The sequence below is a fragment of the Fistularia commersonii genome, chromosome 11 (genome assembly GCF_037954325.1).
Source record: "Fistularia commersonii isolate RoL2024-O1a breed Wild chromosome 11, RoL_Fcom_v1.0, whole genome shotgun sequence".
NCBI classification, from domain to species: domain Eukaryota; kingdom Metazoa; phylum Chordata; class Actinopteri; order Syngnathiformes; family Fistulariidae; genus Fistularia; species Fistularia commersonii.
The window spans coordinates 16,729,781-16,745,647 of record NC_141294.1 but is presented as its reverse complement, the minus strand read 5'-3'; the positions used below and the strand labels follow the sequence as shown (position 1 = coordinate 16,745,647).

At 46.8% G+C, this 15,867-nt stretch overlaps 2 protein-coding genes across 3 annotated transcripts; both read left to right on the top strand.

Moving 5' to 3' along the window:
* The first annotated feature begins 258 nt into the window (after positions 1-258).
* On the top strand, positions 259-6,220 carry rbm12bb (RNA binding motif protein 12Bb). The gene is made up of 2 exons (XM_086155372.1): positions 259-386; positions 2,613-6,220. Exon 2 carries the CDS (start codon positions 2,635-2,637, stop codon positions 4,546-4,548), a length of 1,914 nt encoding a protein of 637 aa, XP_086011498.1. The 5' UTR covers positions 259-386; positions 2,613-2,634; the 3' UTR covers positions 4,549-6,220.
* Positions 6,221-9,815: 3,595 nt separating this feature from the next.
* Positions 9,816-15,534, top strand: upp1 (uridine phosphorylase 1). Of its 2 annotated transcripts, XM_086155925.1 has the most exons (8): positions 9,816-11,121; positions 11,328-11,376; positions 12,644-12,755; positions 12,833-12,991; positions 13,077-13,191; positions 13,840-14,049; positions 14,137-14,283; positions 14,992-15,534. In XM_086155925.1, exons 1-8 carry the CDS (start codon positions 10,896-10,898, stop codon positions 15,138-15,140), a joined length of 1,167 nt encoding a protein of 388 aa, XP_086012051.1. In that variant the 5' UTR covers positions 9,816-10,895; the 3' UTR covers positions 15,141-15,534. The 2 variants fall into 2 exon arrangements, with proteins under 2 accessions (XP_086012051.1, XP_086012052.1); XM_086155926.1 differs by having other exon boundaries at positions 9,816-11,376.
* Positions 15,535-15,867: the final 333 nt, after the last annotated feature.

Here is a 15,867-nt window from a genome sequence, read left to right as displayed (position 1 = left end):
AAACACTGTTTTGGTGATGAGAAATGTGGGTGTGTTTCAGGGCAAGTAGGAGGGTAGCATTATTTCTACGCTAAACTTCCCTTTCCGCTCAGAAGAAGAAAAAAAGAAAAGAATTTCCTGAGAATAACGGACAAACTGTAAAAGAACCCCGTTTATCTGCTTATCTCGACCCCATACGTTTCATGGCGTCGCTGCAGTGCGTCCTCCGCGCCGACAGGGGGCGCTGTGGGTCATTCACAGCCGATTTGCCGCGCGGACCGGCGGACACAGTCCGTCGAATAACCAGGTCGCCCGAGAAGAAACGAAACCGAGCTCCGCCGGAGACCGTCCTCTTCCACATATTTCGACCATTCACACACTTGCATAAGAACATCTCTGTCGATTCTGTAAGTTCTGTCGGTAATCGTTGGCTTTAGGGAGGATAAACGCAAATTTCGAAAGCGTCGCTTGGTTGTTAGCCGCAATTGAGGTAATGCTAATGGATTAACAGGCCACATATCGAGCTAACGTTAGCTTCACTGGGTTTTTTATTTTGTATTTTGAACGCCAATAATACGTCGGTTGTAGACACAAAGCGTAAAAACGTTACTCTTGTCAAATAAGTAAAAGTCTACAGTAGTGTTTTTGTACCTGCACTCGTCATTTAACGCGAATGCCATGTCTGCGTGCTAATTACGATAACGCTAGCAATTAGCATTAGCCATAGATGGCGTTGCTCAGCGGGCGGAATGGTGAGAAGGTAACGTCGAGATTTGTCCTCCACGAAGAATTTCTACTGAGTGGTTTCCCACGAAAGCTTTAAATCTCACAAGAGTTAATACATGGGACTTTAATACAAACTACAGAGTTGTTAAATCCCCGAATTTCGATTGATGACACAGTGATTCACGATTCATCTGCTACTTTATGAAGCCGATTTCAGTCTCAATTGTAATATTTGCTCATTCTGCTTACATGTATGTTATACAATTCTTCATCTACAGTGTCTTTGTTGTTAATGATTGTAACATCTGCATCTTATGTTTGTTCAAAATGTACATTGGCACCATTTTGTGCCTCTTACTATTTTTATATTGTCCATGAGGATAAAATACTTCCAGTTACATTAGTTTTGTATTAATTGCACATATAGCTGTGAGGGCGTAAGTGAAGTGTACTAAGTTACTCATGTGATAGAAAAGAATCAACATCCTTAACGTTTTATATCAATATAAGCTTGTTCAAGCGCACACAAAGATACAATGCAATTATTTTAATCCAAGTATAAGTATTTCCAGATGCCACTGACATTTTCAAAAAGAGGACTGCTTGTTTAGGTGCACAGGGTTCTACTTCCTTGGCAGAATGGAATACAGGGATTCAGGGATGAGCCCTGGTTGTTCCGGTTGGTGTGGCATTCACATTTTGCCAGTTTCGTCTTAGTGTGAATTTCCTGGCTACAGCCATCACACCTCTGTTGTGTTCAGGGATTTTTTGGTTATGCATTGCTCGGCCATTTGGCTGTTTTGTGTATTTTATTTTCGGTGGTGTGTCACAGGTCACCCCTGGACGGACAGATGTGTAGCGGTTTCTCGGCTACAGACTTGATCACATTTGCATATCTTTGGACGATGTTATCCGTCGAGATCACCATTGTCCACTGAGGTGTTTGTATTCCACGAACACCAGAGGCTGGTAAGTTGGTCTTGTTGTGCTTTGAAGCTCACTCCCTCAGCAACTCTGAAGCTGAGGTTGGGACCTACGCTGGCTGGACAATAGCTGGATATCTCGAACTGATATCAAAGCAGCTTGTGGGTATTTGGTTGGTAAATGTGTGACGTCATTGCTCTGTCGCACTTGCGCAACTTCCTTCTTCCAAGTCTGCCTCTTTGGGACTGACTGGATCAATGGGACTTTTCTCACAAAGGCCTCCTCAGATGCTCCGGATAAAGAAATTCAACTTGAAATATCTCAAAAGAGGAGGATCTGTCCTAATGATGGCAGTGAAGGAGCTCCCCATCCTGCTAAAACGTTGGTCCTCAGCACATTCAATGTGCAAGACGTGTGTGCATGGTGGTTCCTTAAGCGCTAAGGTCTACCATGTCCGTTAGATGCTTGGGAATGGCTTTTGTTGTATTCTTACAATTTATTTCCCAATTGTTGTATTTTGGAAAGGAGTCCTTTGTTGGATTTCTGTCGAGTGCTTTTGAATTACTGGGACTTCTACAGTTGAAGAAGGCAAGGAATGGCCGAACTGAGCCACAGATTCTATAGAAGTTTGGCACGTGCTGTAAAACCAAACCTCACCTGAGGAGACCAAAGGGGAAATTTGGTGTGGAGCATCTTTACTCATGTAAAACAATTGATCATGAATATACGGGGCGCATCCTTGAAGTTGATGCTTTTGGGTTTTAAAAGTGCCGTGTACGAGTAATGATCGTGAGCTTTTGGGATTTTGGAGTCTCTAGAGGTGGTTGTCATGGGGACAACTTTTTATGGCGTCGCTTTGCAACGGCTTCAGTTTCACTTTGCCCTTTCGGCTCAGTGCTCTCACGTTGGGATGCCAGAGATTGCACGCTGAGCTCAGGAGGCCCTGTTAGATGTAATGATTCTCTATACTCCTTTGTCTGCAGGTGCTGTTGTTTGTACTTCAGCATGGCGGTCGTCATCCGTTTACAGGGACTGAGGATCACAGCGGGTTCTCAGGATATTCGCAAGTTCTTCACTGGCCTCAAAATCCCAGACGGAGGCGTGCATATTATTGGTGGGGAGCGCGAAGAGGCCTTCATTATATTTGCTTCGGATGAAGATGCAAGAAGAGCGATGACGCGCTCTGGTGGGTTCATTCAGGGCTCACAGGTCACATTGCTGTTGAGCAGCAAAACGGAAATGCAGAATGTACTGGAAAGAAGTACAAGGGACGAAGAGCACGAACCGCAAAGGCCACGTGACGAGAAGGCCACGTTTGCTCGAAGGCCGGTTGACGCCAAGATGAACAGGAGGTCCGCGGGCAGGTGTGACTTTGCACCGATGCCCCGACGCCATGCGGCTTCGAACTGGCATGAAGACACCTTGTACGTGTTCCTCAGAGGAATGCCATTCTCTGTGACTGAAGATGAGGTGTACAACTTCTTTGGTGGTTTAAATGTAGACGACATAATTTTGTTCAAAAACAAAAGGGGTTTGAAGAATGGCGGAGGTCTTGTTAAATTTGCAAGCAGAGAGGATGCGAGGGATAGCCTAAAGCGAGACAGGGGGTATATTGGCGCCCGGTATGTGGAGATCTTCCCCGCATCCGAAGATGATTGGTGTCAGGCTGGAGGTGCGAGACCCTTGGGCGTCAACAATAACCGGCAGTTTGAGAGAGAGGCTTCGCCTTTACCCAAGAGGGGGAAGCCACAGCGTCCCGGCAGGTCACGGTCGCCGCTGGCCGAGAGGCGCCCCGCCCCCTCCGGCGACGAGGAGTTTTGCATTTTACTGGAAAACCTCTTCGATGCGGTGGAAAAGGACGACATAAAAAGGCTCTTTCGCAGCGCAAACCTCGAGGACGACCAGATCTTGTGCTTGACCGGCGAAGACGGGACGAGAACGAGATCTGCGTTCGTACTCTTCACTAATCGGAGAGACTATGATGATGCCGTGGCGTACGAGAAGAGGCCGCTTTTCAACCGATGGATTTATATCCACCCGATCTCGAGGAAAAAAATGCTCACCATCTTGGAATCAAGCAACGTGGACGTCCAGTCCACTGGAAAAGGTGGGAGGTTTGAGGGGAGGCCCACGTCCAACTCCGGAGGTTCTTATGAGTCCAAGAAACTATGCGTGTTTGTGCAGAATCTTTCGCCGGATGTGCGTAAGGTCGAGATAATTGACCTCTTTTTTGAGTTTAACGTCGCAGAGGATGATGTGTTCCTGCTGGGGGACGATTCGGGTTCCGGGATGGGCAGGGCTTTGGTTCTCTTCCGGTCTGAGGCGATGGCCTCGAGGGCACTTTCCCTCAGTGGAACACGGGTTCATGGGGTAGAGGTGACACTGAAATGTGTCTCGCCTTCTGAGATATGGGACTGCGGTGTTGAACCTTCAGTGTTGGAGGGATCGCCGTCAGGTGACGCGCCTTTCCAAGGCAGCTGGAGCAAGGCTTCCGATAGGTCTGTCGAAATCGATCACAGTATTTCGAATGACCACGACAGACCCATGAATGACGAAACCTCGAATGTTCACGGCGGCCTTGATTATGACTCCTTCGGAACGTGTCCCCAATCGCCCCAAGACGGCGGCAATTTTAGCGGCGGCGGCGGCGGCCACAGCTCATCCTCGCAGCATTTTGACGGTCCCACCTGCGTTAAGCTGTTTAACTTGCCTTTTCAAATCAGAAGTGAAGAGATCTATGATTTCTGCTACGGATTCCGGGTCATTCCCGGATCGGTCTCCCTGCAGTACGACGAGAGCGGAGCACCTCAAGGTACTGCCACTTTAGTATTTGAGACCCGACAGGAGGCCACAGCAGCGGTTGGGGAACTAAGCGGCAGACCCATTGGGCCAAGAAAAATACAACTGGTGTTTGTGTGAAAGGCACACCGCTTCCCGGGACACCCGGCAGTCTGGTTCGGACACGGGAAATGGAAATGGGGTGACATCCGACAGAACTTCAGCGGCCACACAGGAGGGGGACGTCTTCATTTGTTTAGTCTTGGACCTTTTTGTTCGGAGCGACCAATGATGAATCGAAACCTCAGTAAGATTATCTGATATGCCCCGGTCGGTGTCTTAATTACCTGGAGAGGTATTTGCTTTCACAGTGTTTCAAATACAATATAAATCGCATTTGTTAATGTTAAAGTGGGGGGGACTAATATATTTAGTTTTACTACTGAGGGGCAGGACAAATGCTGGCTTGTCCTAATTCTTGGGCAACAACATCACTTTCAGACAACCGCCATACGCAGTGAGAGTAAGGCTGAGGTAGAAAGTTAAAGTTTCCAAAAAGTATGCTGAATATCCCGTCACGCCGCTCAGGTCTTCAGCAGCGAACGGCCGGTCACACTGCTGAGCCATCAGGGTTCGACATGGCCCCTGACAGAAATGCAGCGCATCAGCTGTGCCTGCAAACAGTGTCCACAGCCCAGCTGTTGGGTTCGGAAGCAGGACTGCGCCTCTAGGCTTTGTTCGCCCGATTTCGGATACTTGTGTGATAGAATAAACACTAGATACAGGAGGAAAACGGCCGTAAAGTTTTTGCATTTATGTTTTGCCACCCCAAATAAAATAATAAAACGAACACCAAAGAATGAAGTTCGGCTCACTATACTTGTCAAGTAAACCTGGAAGTGGCTGTGGAAAGATTAGGGTTTTTAAAAAAATAATGTATTGAGGTTCTTTTTTTTTTTTTTTACTCATTCGTAGCTTGAATACTAGAACCACCGGGTGTCACTGTTCACCAAAAAGCTGTCACATCTTGTCATGGGAACGGGACTTAACTTGGCTCAATCACAAACCCTTACCCTCACAGTCATATAGACGACTCTCCCCACGGCGTGGGAAAACTGAAGATGCTTTGGGGGAGTGCAAAATGATGTCTCAAAATACTAAAAAAAAATCCAGTTGTCGTAACAGAATATGACAAAAATCAGCCGTGACCTAGATGTCTGAGACCCTTCATAGACAGTTTACGACTAAAAAAAGGCCTCTGGGCTAAAATGTACCCGCTAACAGAAGGCACCGTGTTCATATGAATGTTGCATTGATAACTCATTCACAGCTTTGAACGAACAGCTGGACGTCCTCCGTCTGCGAGGAGGACCCTGGATCTCCTTCGGATGACTCAGGGTGAATCACACCAGGAGACCTTTCAGTGTCCGGAGAACGCCTTTTTTAGGTGTAAGCTGTTAGCTGTTTTTAAAATCTGGCTTCATATTTAAGTTTAGGACCTGACTTCCTGATCACGTGACCACTTGATTTCTGGGCCTTCAAGGAGGAAGACAGACATCCATTTAAAAGACAGCTGCAGTAAATTTGACCCTTTGGAAGTTCTAGTGTTGAAAGGAATTGTGACCTGACCTTTATACTCTAGCCTTTCACTACTGTTCTAATGTAAATCTGAAAATGTTCACAAAAAATACTGTGCCTCTTCCAAATAATTGTTTATTTTCTGACTACAGCTGTGAGATGAATGTTCCCCACAGTTGATTTTAATGTGTAATGCAAAATATGTTGTATTAAAAAAAAGCACAAATTCCTCTGCAATCTTTCCTGTCATGATTCAGAAGCTCAAAAGTTGGTTGAATACTCGGAATATTTTCATTAATGTCTGGTGTTTGTCAAGGAAGTGAAACCACCCACCCTGATGTACACCAAAAATAATCATTCAAATAATTATAGAGCAACTGAATGGACATCTTGCTGCATTTGTAGGATGCTGGCCCATGCTACAGGCAAAAGGAGTAAACCATAGCTGTAAAGTATCATTATTGATAATGATATAACATGATTTACAATGTGCGTGCAGTAAGTTCATTTATTAGATCTGCACCTGCCTTTTTGATGCTAAACTGCTTTTCATCGCCCTGCACCTGTACATGTAATGACAATAAAGTTGAATCTAATGCAATCTAGACATGACTTCCAACTTCCGGTCTAATAAATTCGCTTAAACACGGTCTGTTCTAGACATCAGCAGATTTTAAAATGTAAGGGTAATGAACCAAATACTGGAAAATATTAGCTTGAATAATGTTGCCGTTCGACCGAGGTTAAAACATGAAAAACATAAAACACTGAGCTGACTCGTAGTATAAACCAACACAAAAAGCTTTTATTTTGAAAGGTGCCAAACGGACGTGGGGGTTCATTCCCAGTCGCATGCCGCCGGTGAGGCGAGCGGTGGTTCTAAATCACAGGCGGGGGACCTGCGGAATCATAGGTGAGAAGTTCCACAACGTCAATAAAATCTTCACATTTCCACATAATAATATTAATGAAACGGACATCATCTTTTTGGTCGGTTTTAAAGTTTATAATGGTGTTTGTGACTCACCCCGGTTGATCCGAATGATGAGGGCAGAACCGCGGGTATCTCTAGCCGGGATCGACTCCGCGGTTTAAAACGGGTCTGTCTGGCGGTGCCGTCCGAGTTTTATGACACTTAACACGGTCTCTTATCAATAACACCACCTGTTATCCACCAAGTCGGGGTTTTCCAGCTATCCACGTCAATAAATTTAATTTTATATTTAATAAATATAAATATATATTTTTTGTAAGCGCTAAATGGGACCGCTGGATGACGCTAGCCCTCAGTCATCCAAGCTAGCTGTCACTTGTCGCTAAGCTAATATTGCCGAACCACGTCGGTTTTATTGTAACTTTTTAGTCAACGCACGCTTTTCAACGCTTTGCCGGAACGTACACGGCGTCCGAGCACTCACATAAATCCCCCCGGATTGTTTCAACCGTTCGGCCTTACCTGTCCTGTTCTTTTCTCAAAAGAATGCTGTGAAATAAATCAAGTTTAGTCCTGTCGACGTTCAGACACGCTGCTCGACATGCTGCCAAACACCAGTTGACGCCCTGTGTTTTTTACACAGCAGCCGATCTTCACCTCTTCATATTTAAGCATTATTTTTTCACAAATTGCTGTTGATTCCGAGCTGCCTCCATCGCTAAATTATAATCAAAGTTGTCATTATACTTTTCAACTAACAATTGCCCCAATGGGACAAATAAAAGTTATTGGAATTGAACGGGTCAATAGATTGACATCAATGATGAGCTGCTTAATTCATCAACAATACTTTAGTTACATCCCTGTTTTCCACACTGTGAAAGAAATCATACTGTTTGAAAGACTTTCTGTGTTTAAATCCAATATATACACAAACAACATCCATCATAACCCTTTTTACCAGTGTGCAAATATTAGGCTTTGGCAACGTCCTGTTTGCGAACACCATACCGGTGACAGATTAGAAATATTTATTTTACAAAATCAGCAGGCAGGTATGTGACAAAACCTATCGCCATAATTTCCTCCATTTGGTTGATTTCATGGAGCATGGAGGTATCCAGGAGAAGGATCCTGCAGAAACACCTGGAGCGCGCCAGACCCCTGCGGCGCTGCGTCCAGGTTGAAATCGGTGAGCCCCCGGAGAGAAGACGAGGAGCTCGAAATGTAAACGTAGCCCTAATGAAAATTCTATCTTCTCTCTCTCTCAGAGCCGAAGATAGATGCTGCTACGTGCGTGCTGATCGAGAAAGCCAATCACGAGGTCAGAAATGCCGATGATAATATAGACCGCAGCTACGACTTTCCCTGCTAAAGACAACTCATAAACGCAAACTGTCATTTCCATCATTTCCTGTTCCTGGCTGAACATCGATTTGGAGCAGTTCTGCAAGATCTTCAGCCTGCAGAAGGAGAAAGAGGGTAAGATGCCGAGTGTTTTTCAAGGCGAAGACGCTTGAAAAACATCCCTCCTCGGGGCAGCGGCCTACACCCGTATGCAGATGATGCCGTGCTATTTCACATGGATGAAGCTAGTAAGAGTTAGCTCTGCCCTCAGGTTGAAAGCCTACCACCATATGAAGACAGTATGTGAAAAGATAGGTAGTTAAGTTAACAATTTAGATGGAACTGTATACAAATTTCCGTGCTAATGTGTAAAATGTAAACATGTGCTAGCTACACATTGAAACTAGAGGTTGAGAAAAGCTCCCGAGAGCAGGAGTGTGATAGGGAGAGAGGGTGCATGAAGACTCGGCGCTAACAGCTACATGCTAATAGACAAAATCATACAATAATAAATGTTTTTGTCATTGTAGGCAGAATATCGTACTCCAGAGATTTCTTAATCGGCCTGGCGAGTTGTCCCGAGGCCAGGAAGAAGCCGGGGTCCCTGCCAAAGCACCCCATCGTCTTGACCATGGCGGTAAGCTGCACAGCTTCGCGATGTTCCAGACACGTTCCTCTCGTGTTCCTGTCAAATAGATCCTGATCCAATTTGTCAAAATAACAGCGATGCCCTGAGCTGCCGGTGCCCGGCGAGGGCAGGCTCAGCGGAGGAGACCCAGACACGTGAGTCTCCGACGGTGACCGGGAAACTGTGCCCACCTCCGGTCCCGAAGCCGGACATCTGAGCGTATCCTCTCTTCTCTTCAGGGCGGAGGAGAAGCTCCCGTCCACCTAGTCCATCTCACCAGGTGCTCCTCGCCGCGCTGCGTTTGACCGAAATGCCGAACACAAATTCCCACGTTTCTTGTTTGGAACTCAATCGAACGGAACTGGGCGGCGGTCCGATTTCCGTCCCCTCATCGCTTTACACTTTGTTATAGTCGACCATCCACAGCTTAGCCGCCATGCGAGGGGCTAATCATTGTATCGGGCATAACTTTGGGGTCTTGGATGCAGGCGGGAGCCGGGAATCCAACCGCCAACCTTCCGATTGGCAGGGCGACCGAGTGGCCCGGTTAGCGCCTCGCATGGTGGCTAACAGGACGGTCGGTGGGTGAATGACCGAGTAGGTGTGAGAGCAGTTGGTATTTAGATCATTTAGATAAAAATGATAGACGAGGGATAAAGCGGTTCTGAGTGTCCCCCATGGAGGAGGGAGTTAAATCCTGTGTTGTCGCAAAGTTCACGAGATCCTTACGTGCAATTCCAGTGTTGCCGCTCCGTCACTCCCTCCTCACAGCTCCACCTGCAATTAGCTAGCGCTGATTCCATGGCTTAGCTTTGTTCTGGACACCTTCCTGTTCCCCGTCCTGGCGCTAACCCATCACTGTGTTTGCCTCCTCTTCCTCCCCAGTTCACCGGCTGTGGAGACGCTGCACCACCAGTGGCCGCCGGCTGCAGGGACTAAAAACATCCAATAAACCTGTCCTGACAGCAGCCCCTCAGAAGCTCATTTGTCACCTTCGTCTCTGGAAGGGAAGGAAGGGGCGCGCTGGCCAAAGCTGGCGTCAAGGGGGGCAGAACTGATTCCAGCCTGGTTTGGATGGATGAGTATACGAGGACAATCACTGTCACAGCTGCGTGTTCTGGTACCGGGTCAGGGACTGTGACGGGCTCAGGGTCAGATATGGGGTCAGGGTCTGATACCACGGCGGGATTAGGTACCGCGCGGTCGGGTTCTGGTGTCCGAGTCGAGGTATGGCACCAGGTCAGGCTCTAATACCAGATTAGGGTCTGATACCCGGGTCAAGATCTGGTACCCAAGTCAGGGTTTGGTACCAGGCCAGTCAGGGTCTGACACCATTCATGGTCTGATATTGGTCAGTGTCCGATACCAGGTCAGAGTCTGGTAGATAGGTCAGGGTACGAGGCCGTTCAGTGGCTGATCAGAGTCTGTTACCAGGGTCAGGGTCTGGTACCTGGGTCAGGGTCTGGTATGATTCATGGTTTGATACTGGTCAGCGTCTGATACTAGGTCAGGGTATGATACAGTTCAGGTTACATGTCACGGTATGATACAGTTTAGGAGCTGGTACCTGGGTCAGGGTCTAGTCCCAGGTGACCCCCCTGGTCCCGTGGCCCGATCCCCTGGGCTCGCCAGCTGGTGTCTAGCGGACGAATCAAACCAAAGTAGAGTGTTTGGAGGCGGGGCCGGGGGGGGGGGGCGAGGGCATGCTGCACTTGCGCAAACAATGCAAACCAATTTTCTTTTCAGGGTCACATCCACACAACAACCCCGTCCCCAATCTCTGCAAGGCTCCCCAAACGCAGTCTTGCACCTTTAACAATTCAAAACCGTAAAAGTCAAACGCGGGTTATTACCGTGTAATAACGGGCTATTATCGTGTAATAACGGGTTATTACTGTGTAATAACGTGTAATAGCGAGTCGTCGTGGTGTGTTTGTGAACCGAACGGAGTTTCCGTCTCCGACACCGGAGCGCATCGACACCCGGGGCAGAGGAAAGCGGATGGGTGGAAAGGGTGTGGGGGGACTTCCACAGCGACTTGCCTGCGCATTTCCCGTGGAATCATCACCGTGCGTGTCAGAGGTGCCGGCGCGGATGCGGGGCGGGGCCTGTCGTGACGTCACATCCCCGGGGCGAATACGTATATACACACACACACTTCTATTTATAATTATAAAAAATATCCCAAACGGAGGAGAGCGGCGGACGGCGGCAGCAGCGGCGGCAGGTACGTGATGCGTCCCACGTCGCCTCATCGGCTCCCGACGTTTTCCACGCCGGTAATCGCGATTTGGGCCCGTCGTCCGGTTGTGAACCGGCGATGGTTGATGGGGGTGGGGGTAATTTAAAAAAAAAATCCTAATCTGGCATTTTTAAAAGGAAAATATAACGTTCAAGTGTGTTTTATTTAATGTACTTTCTCCTCTCCGATAGTTCGAGTCATGGATTCCAGCGAGGACGGACGAAGAGGCTCATGTGGCAGGTGAGGATCCTCCTTCATCTGATGTAATCCTAATCTCACACGTTTTTACTCGGGTAATCTGGGGAATTTTGCGGATGGGATTAAGAAGAAACACGTCGCCGGGACTCAGGGGGGGAAACGGTTTCTCAACGACACTTGGGGGCCCCGCAGCGGTAATCTGAGAGTCACATGGTGCCCTGAACGCACCACGATGGAAGGAGATTATTCTCGAATTTTCGTAACACGGTTTAATCCGCCGGCCGGAGGTGTCACAGGCGAGATTTTAAAATTAAATAAAAAAAAAATCCCGAATTAATATTTTGTGGGGTTCAGACAACTGTGTTAGTTTATAGCCACTTTTAACAGTTTAGAAGAAATTATAATCACTTATATTCATATTATGATAGTTTATAACACCCCGTTTACCGATTTAAAACCCAATTTTAACATCTTATAACCACATTTGTAACTGTTCAGAACCACATTACAACAGTTAGAATAAGTATAAACGCTTTTAGTCACGTTATGATAGTTTATAACCTTTTTATAACATCTTATAACCACATCCTAACATTTTAAAACCCCATTTTAATAGCTAATGACCACATTTTAAAAGTTTAAAACAATTATAATAGTTTACAGTCACCTTATGGTAGGTTATAACCTTTTATAACAGCTTATAACCTAATTTTAAGTTTACAACTTAATTTCAGCAGTTTCGAACAATTATAATAGCTTATATTCACATTATGATAGTTATATCCTTTTAAAGCGGTTTATAACCACATTTTATCAATTTACAACTTCCTTAGAAGAGTATATGAACATCTTATAATAGCTTTTATTCACATTATAGCAGCCTGTAAGCACGTTACAACATCTTATAGTCTCATTTTGATAACCACATTATAAAAAGCCTATAATCAAGTTAATTCCTAATTATAGCACCTTATAACCTCATTTAATTAGTTTATAACCATTGACAACATAACAGCTTACATGATATAACCCCTTACATGATAAGGGGTTATGGCCACATAATAATAATTCAATACTTAAGTTATCACAGTTTAAAGTCACATTCTAAACACATTATATTATAACCAGATTTTACAGTTAATACTTAATTATAACAACATAACTGCATTATAACAGCTTGTAATTGATTATAATCTCATTATGATAGATTATAACCACCTTATAACATCCTATAATCACGTTATAATAGTTTGGAGCCTGTTATAAACTCATGGCAGTGATTAATATCAATCTTTTAATCTCCCCCAAGCCGCGTGTGTGTGCACAACCCTCACCTGGATACGATGGAGGAGGACATCCTCTACCACCTGAACCTCGGCACCAGCACGCACGACCTGCCCGCCATGTTCGGCGACGTCAAAGTAAGTCCCGTATTTATTTGTGTAAATGTATAAATAAATCCCGTGTGTTTACCCTCGGCGTCCCCCCCCCCCCCCAGTTTGTGTGTGTGGGTGGCAGCCCCTCCCGGATGAAGTCCTTCATCGAGTACATGGCCGTGGAGTTGGGGATGGAGGACCCCGGGTCTGAGTACCCCAACATCTGCGCCGGCACGGACCGCTACGCCATGTACAAGATCGGACCCGTGCTCTCCGTTAGCGTAAGGATTGACGTGTGTGTGTGTGTGTGTGTGTGCGTGTGTATGCGCGTGTGTGTTTAACTTCTGTGGTGTGTGTGCTTCTCAGCACGGGATGGGCGTCCCGTCCATCGCCATCCTGCTGCATGAGCTCATCAAGCTCCTCCATCACGCGCGCTGCACCGACGTCACCATCATCCGCATCGGCACGTCGGGCGGGATCGGTGAGCTCCTGTCCATAAAAACCGTCTCCACCGAGACCCTCCCCACAACCCTCTCCTTCAGGGGCGGTGCTCTAGTGTGTGTGTGTGTGTGTGTGTGTGTGTGTGTGTGTGACTAGTGTGTGCCCACGCGGTGGTCTTGTTAGCCCTTTGTTACCTTGATGACAACATAGAGGGAGATCGAAGGCCAAGTGTTTGGACTTAAAAGAAGCACCAGGTGATGTCATCAGCCAAGCGTGTGCTCCTCCTCCCGCATGCGAGTGTGTGTTTCTGTGTGTATTCACCCAGGAAACAGGCCACGTGATCACACACACAGAAAACTAGTTAAGTCCGGTCACACACACTATCTACCTTCAGCCCAGGCTGCTCTTCAATCCCATCCGCTTTGTGAACATCAGGAGACGTGTTATGATGTGTGGATGAATAGTTGCAATTCTTTTTCTGTCCAGCCGGTGGAGCACCGAGGCCAGCTGAGGTTTCAAAGATGCCACGGGTGTCTTTTATGTATTTTTACTTGGTTTGTAAATGCAATCAGAATACCTCTTATTTCAATTCACTTTCATTCTCTCATAATTACTCCATAATTAAAGTGCCATAAATGGATTAAATGAAATGTCGTTCCGGTTCTGAGCCTTGAGCTGTGTGTTCCAGGGCTGGAGCCGGGCACCGTGGTGGTCACCAGGCAGTCGGTGGACCCCACCTTCGCGCCCAAGTTCGAGCAGATGATCCTGGGGAGGACGGTGGTCCGCAACACGGACCTGGACCCGGGCCTGGCCGAGGAGTTGCTGCGCTGCGGTCAGGAGCTGGGGCGCTTCGACACTGTCGTCGGGAACACCATGTGCACGCTGGACTTCTATGAAGGTCCGATGTCGTCGTAGCTACGGCTGAGCAACCGAGCGGCTAACGCCCGCCACAAGCTATCTTTTGTTTTCTCTGTCGTCGCTGCAGGACAAGGCCGTCTGGACGGGGCGCTCTGCTCCTACACCGAGAAAGACAAACAAGAGTACCTCGCCAGAGCAGGTCAAACAGGGATCCGAAACATCGAGATGGAGTCGTCCGTTTTCGCCGCCATGTGCAAACTGAGCGGACTGAGAGGTAAAAACGGATAGATTTTAATATATTTGACGTTGGTGGCGCAGTGGTTAGCGTTTTGACCTCACGGCACGAATGACCCTGGTCCGATTCCAAAAACAAGGGAAACTTTCTGTGTGGCGTTTGCGTGTTCTCCCCATGTCAGCGTGGGTTTCCTCCGGTTTCTCCGGTTTCCTCCCACAATCCAAAAACATGCCGTTAATTGGAAAAAAATTGGGTTAATTGTCCCGAATAATAGAATGAGTGAGTGAGTGAATGGTTGGTTGTCTACATATGTGGCCCTGCGATTGACTGGCGACTAGTCCAAGGTTTACCCCGCTTCTCGCCCGATGACAGCTGGGATAGGCTCCAGCATCCCCCACGACCCTCAGTGCAGGAGGAGCGGGACAAAAAGGATGGATATCATATATTTAGATATAACGTGTGAATGACCGGGTGAATTGTTGTACATCTCAAATGTGAGACGAATGACTATTGAATATTGAAAGTTGACTTTTTGCCAGCGTATTGACTTTTGTGAGGTCACTCGGTTCCACAACCGCCAGTAAAGTTGGGATTGTAACCCGGTAACTCGCGGGTTACCACATTAGTCACGAGCAGAGCATCTGTGAGAGTTGCAGGAGCTCCGCCCGGAAGATGGGCATCACTTCGATCGAGATGAAGTGAAAATGGAGGTTTCTTCACGTCTGGTGTTTTTGTCGTCCCTCCAAGCGGCGGTGGTGTGTGTCACGCTGCTGGACCGGCTGAAGGGGGACCAGGTCAGCTGCTCCCACGAAGTCCTGCACAGCTACCAGCAGCGCCCGCAGGTGCTGGTCGGCCACTACATCAAGAAGCAGCTGGAGGCGGCGGGCCGCGGCTAAGCTACTCCGCTGGCGAATCCTAGCATCCGCTGAGGACGATGTGCGATGCAACAGCACACCTTTAATTTATTCCTCGCCTTCAACTGTACCTCAAACACTCACTGACTTTTTAATATTATTATAATTAATATCATTTTATTTAACCTCTATCACCGACAAGTGATGTACCTTAGAGAACTATTTGTATCTATTTTTTTTCACTATTTAATTCAGTTCCATCGTCTAATAGCCAACGTGACAAACCAAATAAAATCACGGTGTGCCTTGGTTCGAGTCAGCGGTGGCAGCAGCCAGGCTTGCTCACATACCCAGGGTTTTTTTATATTTATTTTTTTGTGAGGTTCCAACTCTATATAATTCATGCAATTGAATTCCTCTTGGAAGCCCTACCGCCAATAAATCCTCATGAAGTTACTTCAGTGTCCTTCTTTGGGGCAGTGAGTCACAGCACGTCCTTAAAACCATGGAAAACATGAAAAGGTCTGAGAAGTCACGGAAAACACATGGGAATCGGGGGGGCTGTAAAAGTACATATTAACCTTTTACCCCCAAAACATGAGAGCTTTATGTAATGTTGGCATTGAAGGTTCAAATAGTAACTATTGCATAGTTTTCCTCAAAGATATAATTTTTCCATCACAGTAAATGTCTCATCAAATCATTGAACAAAAAAATTTATGTAATAGGGTGCAAGGGGTGCATTTCAGATTATTTATGGCGTCAAAGA

Bases quoted from the DNA above. Each gene is read 5' to 3' on its own strand.
- rbm12bb (XM_086155372.1), top strand. From the start codon at position 2,635: ATGGCGGTCGTCATCCGTTTACAGGGACTGAGGATCACAGCGGGTTCT.
- upp1 (XM_086155925.1), top strand. From the start codon at position 10,896: ATGGGTGGAAAGGGTGTGGGGGGACTTCCACAGCGACTTGCCTGCGCA. The intron at 14,050-14,136 runs GTCCGATGTCGT...TCGTCGCTGCAG, and splicing joins CACGCTGGACTTCTATGAAG to GACAAGGCCGTCTGGACGGG. The intron at 14,284-14,991 runs GTAAAAACGGAT...CGTCCCTCCAAG, and splicing joins CAAACTGAGCGGACTGAGAG to CGGCGGTGGTGTGTGTCACG.